Source organism: Epinephelus fuscoguttatus, linkage group LG19 (genome assembly GCF_011397635.1).
Source record: "Epinephelus fuscoguttatus linkage group LG19, E.fuscoguttatus.final_Chr_v1".
In the NCBI taxonomy this organism is placed as follows: domain Eukaryota; kingdom Metazoa; phylum Chordata; class Actinopteri; order Perciformes; family Serranidae; genus Epinephelus; species Epinephelus fuscoguttatus.
The window spans coordinates 6,680,846-6,688,964 of NC_064770.1; the positions used below are offsets into that span (position 1 = coordinate 6,680,846).

At 43.8% G+C, this 8,119-nt stretch overlaps 1 protein-coding gene across 1 annotated transcript; it reads left to right on the forward strand.

Annotated features, from left to right (window-relative positions):
- The first annotated feature begins 2,120 nt into the window (after positions 1 to 2,120).
- hoxb2a (homeobox B2a) lies at positions 2,121 to 7,378 on the forward strand. Its single transcript, XM_049561758.1, has 2 exons — positions 2,121 to 4,297; positions 5,822 to 7,378. The coding sequence occupies exons 1-2, from the start codon at positions 3,814 to 3,816 to the stop codon at positions 6,664 to 6,666; spliced, it is 1,329 nt and encodes a 442-aa protein (XP_049417715.1). The 5' UTR covers positions 2,121 to 3,813; the 3' UTR covers positions 6,667 to 7,378.
- Positions 7,379 to 8,119: the final 741 nt, after the last annotated feature.

The following is an 8,119-nucleotide window of genomic DNA, read 5'->3' on the forward strand; positions in this document are numbered from 1 at the left end:
TTCCTGAACTAAAAAACTTCTACTGCTTGTTTTTTCTTTTCTTTTTTAAGGGTATTCACAATGACTGCAGCTCTGTTGTTTTCGTCTGAAAACTCCAAACTATTAGTCAAAATCTTTGTTCAGTAACAGCAAAAGCTCAAACTCACTCAGAACCCGCCTTAATATTTAATGTCTTGTAGAGTATGGCACCTGACAGATTATATTTAACTCACTAATGCTGGAGAAAACAGTTGAGACTCTACAAAAATAAAATACGCTTTTGCAAAAATGAATGCAGGTCATGATTTGAAATGATAAAAAACAGACCCGTGCTACTGAAGTGTCCTTGAGCAACACACTGAAACCCTATCTGACCCCTAAATCTGGACATTTCACACGAGAACAATCTGTCCCTCTGCGTAGACACTGCTCACTTTATTCCAAGGATCCCAGTTAAATTCAGTGGTGTTGTGGAGCCACTTCTGTACAACTTAAGTGGTTTAACTTGAGAGAGACCTTGAGGTGTGGTTGAAAGCTCTGGAAAAATCTAGTGAGTGGAGCCTCAATTAAGATTTTTTCTTTAGTCTATATAGCAGACAGTCCAGCAGATGGTTGGAGTTAAACATAAATATGGGCAATTTCTTTGACAGATGTCTTGTATTGCTTAGTCGTACCATGCAGAAAGGCATGGGCATCAGACATTTTACTATTCAGCTAATCCCCTGGTAAACTATTTAAGAATATATCACCATTTGAATTATCAGCTTATTTTTATAACTATTTTTATAGCTTATTTTACTCTTACTAAGAAAGTTATTTTTCATTCTTTGGGAGCAAAATAATAAGACCTTTTTTCAACAGTAGGAGACACAGTAAGTCAGCTGTGACCCAAATTTTACTGGACAAGAGTAGAAACTGGGAACCAAAAGCAGAGGGCTTTAAAACAGCGATCAAAGCTCAGACATTTTAACTTAAAATTTTCTTCTTTTCAGCTTTTCTTTTTCTGTTGTTTTCTCTCTCTTTCCACACACACTGATGATCTTCTCGCCAGCTTTGTGTCCTATGTTGATGTTTATGACTAAAAAAAGCCCCGAGGCCCAGTCACATGGTCTCTAACACCCCAACCCCACCTCCACCTTCTCTCTCTCTCTCTCTCTCTCCTCAGCACGCGCTTGTGCTGAGAGGCCTGAGAGCAGCATAAAACTTGAGACATAAATCAGGCTCCCATAAATAATGGCCGTACTTCCCTTTACATCTCCGTTGGACTAACAGACAATAAAAACACCAATAAGCAGAGATTGGATCTAATTTATTGCCTCATAAAAACAGACGGAGAGCTCGGCTCGGCTTCAGCAACGCACTCACGGCTGAAAACACCACAGCTATTACTGTAGAACACGCTCACAGCAGGTACACAGGCTGATCTGGAGTCAGAAATTTCAAGTGCAATTTAAGAAGGTTCCGATTTTTAGGTGTGCTAAGCAGGAAATGTGTCCAAAAGGTACCAGTCAGATGTGAACACGTCTTGTTTTATCATGCAGTTATATTAATAACAATACTAATGAATGTACTAATAGAACAATTTAGGTCATTTTTACATTTTTACTCTAAAAAGAAAGAGGAACCATAATTCATGAAAGGTTGATTCTAAGGCTTTTTTACTGTCTTACCGGAAAGAGGTCTTGGACCAATTAAAATAAGTAATTAGTATTTATTAAAATGAAATACAAATGAAACGCAGTCAAAGTACAATCAATTGATTTACCCTCAGTTAACCCCCAAAACAAACAAACAAAAAACCTGACAGCAAAATAGAATAAAATAAGTCAGTCGACCAATCCACACGTCCCATGTTATGACGAGCATAAAGCAGGAAAAAAAACTCTCCAACAAAACTTCCAAAACTGCTCCGAAATTTACCAAAAAACAAGAAAAAAAATCCTGACATAATTAAAGCGAGATGTAGAAAATATGTGTGTTGCTGCAGCTCAGTCAGCAGATTGTATCTGCTGTGTTTGGGCTTGTGTCTTGGTGTGTGTGTCCGTGCAGCCTCGGCCTACTCACTGCCTGCGCTTTCTGCTACGCTCAATGGCCCTCACTCCCACACACATTTCTGCTTTTTTATCTGCCTCTTTTTTTCAGAGTCAGGGGGCGAAGCCAAATGGCATGGGAAAGAGAGAGAGAAGGGGGTGCGAGTTAAATAGCTTATATCTATTTATCCCTTGTATCTGATTCGTTTCATTATATATGTTTTCCTCAACAGATTAAATATTACTGCGTGACGTTTACACATGGGCGTATTTTCTGTGCGTAAAACCGGTGCAAAAACGATAAAACACGGCGAATAGTGGATCTAACTGAAGAGAGACAGAGAGAGTAAGACTGGAGGGTTTCTTGTTATTTAGGGGCAGAGAGGGGCTGCTGTCAGGCTCTTTGCACGGAGAGAAAGATTGATCACCGCACTTTTTTTCCCACTCGGGGCTCCTCGTGCCCTCCCCAAAATATCCTCTGCTAAACTCTGGAGTTCCTGATCTTTATAAAAATCTACACGTACGTCCTGTTGAGTCTGCAGGCCACTCAGCACACTCTCACTTACAATTATAGTTTATATTATTGCTGCTGTATTATTATTTTTCCTATTAGGAGGAACAGGAGGCCTGCGCTTTGCCTCCTTTTCGGAGCGACCTCGCTGTGAACTCTCCCTCTCTCTCCCTCTCTTTCTCTGCGTAAACACACCGACCATTTTTAACACACATACATCACACTGAGAGGGTGAGAGAGGTAGCAAGCAAGAAGACATTTGGAGCCTGTGTGCAGAGGCTATTTTAGTGAGATTATATTTAGGTAATATTTAGGTTCCTCTCTGTCTATCTTACAAACACACATGGACAAATGCTCTAACAACTAGTGTACTAATAAACAAACATAAACCCAAATACATGAAACAAAAAGTTGTCCACTTACACACCAACAGGCTCCCTCTCTCTTCCCAGTAAAATATAGATTTCTGTCTTTCTGTTCTGTAAGAAGCCAATCTGCTTCATCTTCACTACCTCTGAGTACAAATGTTCATCATCTTTTCCTGAGCTGCTGCGCCATTTAAACCCCTCTCCAAGTTTTCTGTGCCTAAACTGGGGATTTTCAGCCTCTGTCACACTTTATAAGATTAATGAGCTGAGTGCTGTAAACAGTAGAAGGAGCCATATTGTAAACGGTGCTGGCCAGCTCCGTTCACCTAATGTTAACCGTCATTACATCACCCAGAGGACCGAAAAAATGTCCGAGGGATGCTCTATTGTTTGTGCGTAACACCGGGCCGGGATGCGCCTGCCCGCCGCCCACACAGCGCACATGGCGACCGTCGTTTTTTCTCCCCACACTTTCCCCCCCGTTAAGACAAAACAATAGCAGCTACCCTGTCATATAGCCCCTCTTTGCCACAGCATTTGGTGGAAAAATAATAATGCTGCTTCCCACAGCCATCGCCGCCGCCAGGCCCGGGCCGTTGATTGGATGATTTGGGTCACATGACCAGGAATTGGCTGCAATTTCGCCCCACAGTTCTTCAGTTTAGCCTACCCAGGTCCCCATACGCTAGTAATATCACCAATATACACAATTATTATATAGCCACCGCATTTACGCCATTGCGGTCGGGAGCCTATATGCTCGTGCGTTTTTTCATTTCGTTTTATTTTTTAAAGAAGCCATATTGTGTCGCGTGCGTGTGCGAGCGTGCGTGTGTGTATGTGTGTTTTTTTTATTTTTTTTATTTTGGGGAAGGGATTGTTCGGGGGTCTCGCCGTTTGAGGTTGAAGCCGGTTTGAGGGAGCTATGAATTTTGAATTTGAGAGGGAGATCGGTTTTATAAACAGCCAGCCGTCCCTAGCAGAGTGCCTGACGTCCTTCCCCGCCGTCCTGGAGTCATTTCAAACTTCATCAATCAAGGAGTCGACAGTAATTCCGCCTCCCTTCGAGCACACCATCCCCAGCCTCAGCCCCTGCACAGCCAGCCAGCCGAGACCGGCTGCTAGGAGCCAGCAGAACCGGAGAACCTCCGTCACTAATGGCCTCCAGACGCACCACCGAGGCGCCCAGCAGCCCTGCCCGTCCGGCCAGGCCCCTGCCCCGGCCACGGCCACCCCGGCCGGTCCGCTGGCCCACGAGTTCCCCTGGATGAAGGAGAAGAAGTCATCAAAGAAGTGCACTAAGCCTGGGAGCAGCTCCAGTGGTGGCGGATCCATCCTGCCCCCTGCCTCGTCCTCCCCGTCGCCGACCGCCTCCGGGTACGCTTCGGCGGGCATCGAGTCACCCACAGGTCGGTATGCTGGGAAGCGGGAGCCAGTATGCTTGTGTGTGTGGTGGGAGTGTGAGGGGTGTGCAGCCTGAGCTTTAATTTTCTGTCTGCATCTTCATTTCACTTCCACTTCAGAAATTACCTATCATTCATTACACAGAGCATGGATTTGGTTAGATGACATTGTCTTTTTCTTCCTCAGTGAGTGTGTACGTGTGTGTGCGCGCGCGTGTGTGTTTGTGTGTATTGTGCAGTGCTGTGATGCTGTGTCAACAGGGAAGCCATATCTGGACCACTGCATTATGCTGCAGTGCTTTGCACTCTCTCTTCATGCATTTAAATATGCACCTATTAACATATTACGCACATTTTAAGTCATTTATAGGATCACTGTGTAGAATTAAGTGCAAACCTCCCCTCAATACCTGTTAGTTCTGTAGCATCTATTGCCCAAATTTCCAAAATGCATTCTGTCCATATATAATTATTTATCGTGCATAAAGACGCACAGAGGGCTTATGTTTTATTTTATCTGCATCCTGCTGCTGCTGCTGCTGCTGCTTGTATCATTCTGTTCATTGGGTGGTGTGGTTTGGAATCAGCAGCAGCAGCATCACCCTGGCATTATATATTCATAACACAACTGAGATGGTAGCCATATTGGATGGAGGTAGGATATACGTATAATGGCGAGGCAAAGCACCCGGACAAAATATGTTTGGGTGGGGGTTGGGGGAGGGGTATAAGCTACATCCACACAGGATACAGACTGCACACAATCAGATTTTCTTGGTTTAGGACATTTCTGTCTTTTATACTGGCCTCCATAACAATCAATGCATTTTTTTTTTAAGTTTTTTTTTTTCCTCGCTTCTCCAAACACACAAAATCCCACCCCATTCATTTTGATGGTATTTCTTGTTTCCTCGTGTTCCAATTTCCTGTTTTTTCTGATCTCATTCATAAAGCCATTCATGGTGTTAGTTATGTTCCTGACAGATGCCGCCACATTGGTTTCACATCGACATTCCCACATATCCCTGCACATTTCCTCCCTATCCCATGATTTATTTATTTTTCTCTCTTTGCATTTCTCTGATCACACGCCGCAGCCTCTCACAGCAGGCTGCACTGGAAGAGAGAAACACTCTTTGACATTATGATCATCTGTCTTTATCTGCCTTTTCTTTGCTTTATTATTATTATTTTTACCAGCAGCAAATTGGTCCGCTCTTACAGTTATGGCTTTGGCTGCTACTGTAATTGGAAGGAGTATTTTTTACGACACTTTTTGTGTTTTATTACTGTTTTATTACAGACAGAAGAGCCGAGGGGAATTCTGCTCGATGCTGAAGCAGCTTATTTCTTGGCTGGAAATCTTGAACGCAATAAAATTGTAGAGGTTTTACAGGGCTCTTATGAAATAGATTACAATTCCAAGTTTAAACGAAATATAAAATTAAAATAAAAAATGAGAATAGCTTGTGCACAATAAATCAACCACATCATTTTTCTCCCCTTTTATTTGTCTTTGTGTCCCTGCAGACCCGAGCCAGGCGAGCCTTGATAGTGGAGGAGCCGGGTCCCGCCGGCTGCGCACCGCCTACACGAACACACAGCTGCTGGAGCTGGAGAAGGAGTTCCACTTCAACAAGTACCTCTGCCGGCCCAGGAGGGTGGAGATCGCCGCCCTTTTGGATCTGACCGAGCGGCAGGTTAAAGTTTGGTTCCAGAACCGGCGCATGAAACACAAGCGACAGACTACGCACCACCGGGACGGCGGTGGCGGAGGAGGCCACGAATCCGGCGACCCGGGCGGGTTTGAGCCGCTCGAAGGCGCCGATGCCTCATCCCCGTACTCAAGCCAGCCATTGGAAGCGTCTGGCACAGGGGAGGCTACATCGGACGGCGAGGCGGGGAGCTGCAATCCATCTTCGGCCAACGCCTACGCTAATGACAGTGGGGATAATGCACAACCCACGCCGGAGAAGGGAGGCCGATTGAGCCGTCCCGAACGCCCACCGCTACCAGGGGCATCTGGCTCCTCTGACTCTGCTGCGGCGCACCACTCCCCGCAGGCGTTCCCCGCGACGAACTCCGCTGATAACACGGGCCTGATGCAGCTCAACGAGGCCGGGCCCGCAGCAGCAGCGGCGGCCGATCCGTCATTCTCAGAGCAGCAAGACTCCTCCATCACCTCAGCCTCCTCCTCTGCTCCTCCTGCCGCCTCCTCATCGGCACTCCCCGATCTGACCTTCTTTGCCGGGGACGCCTGCCTGTCACCCAGCCTGCAGAGTTCCCTGGACAGTCCGGTGGATTTCTCCGAGGAGGACTTCGACTTGTTCACAAGCACACTGTGCACCATAGACCTGCAGCACCTCAACTTCTGAGGCCGGCTGCAGATGTGAAAGAAAAAGACGAATAAAGAAGGAGTGGACGGACAGGCCTGTGTGGATGAACAATCGAGCAGAGGAGACTCGGCGAGGACTCTGTTGTTTCAAGAGCATAAAAGCTTCTCGGCAACATTCCTGAAACAATTCTGAAAATTATGTTCGTTTATAAATATATTTTCCTCTTCTTGCTGGTTTTATTTTGCGGCTATAATGTAGTTTAAGAGAGATGCGTCTAATTTCATTTTATTTTTATTTTTATTTCAAACATCGAAGGGAAATAGTTTTTGCTTTTTCCACGATCGAAACGTTGTGGATTTTTTCTCTCCCCTTGTTCAGGTATTTATTGCCTTTCTTGTTTTTCGGCCATTTTCGTTAAAATGATTAACCCTTTTCAGTATGTGTGGATTTATTTCCTCTAGTGCATTCTGGTGCAGCTTCATGGATCCTTAATAACTTCTCAGGAACTGTTCACGGAGTCTAGGCGCAGATAGCTGGACTGCTTTTAGAAAATCTCAACTGAAGAATGAATTCATTTTCTCTCTCTGAGCGAGACAAGACGAGAGAGAGAGAGAGAAGCCCTGCTGATGACCCGAGTTTTAGACCCTAGTTTATTTATTGAGATTCTTTAATAGTGAAAATCCAAATTATTTATTGTACATATATTTTCATAGTGGAATAATAATAATAATAAAAAACACACAAACATTTACGATGTGGCCTATGTCGTTTTATTTTAGGCTATATGAATGCAAGGGGACCTGAATATCCACATAGTAATTATGTTGAGACATGGAATGCAGTAAATATAACTAATACATTTACCTCTAATAATACAGTGCAATATTAAAATATATATATATAAAAAACAACGAAAGGAGCATTCAATAGCATTTTAGTAGTAGAACTATTAAAATTCTGACAATAATCTGGTCGCTGTTACTTGTACTAATAAACAATATTTTTGTATTTTTATACTATATATAATTTTCATAATACACATTGCAATTAACCATAAGCACATACTTTTCTGTTTTGTTATTTTTGCCCCTAATTATTAAGTTAGCCCACAATTTGTCCTCATAATTAAATATGTGTTATTTTATTGTATTCTAATCTTGTAATATATATATTTTAATTTTGGCTCATAATTTGAACTGCTCGCAGATTTCAAGTTTAAATGCATGGCTCTGTCTAGTTCTGCCACGGTATAAAGCAAACATATTGTATAGCCTGATATAGCCTGGTATGGCTCAGAATGGTTCAACATGTGTTTACACAGAGATAACCCTGCAGACTGAGATCTTTTCCAGAGCAGATAAAAAGAGGAGAAACAGTCTGAGGCCACAGTAGGGTCATTGTTTTCCCCCATCATACATTAGCTTAGCATGTATAGCCCTCTGCCTCTGGGCTGGAGCTAATAGCATGGGTCTCCACCAGCAGTAGCGTTCAC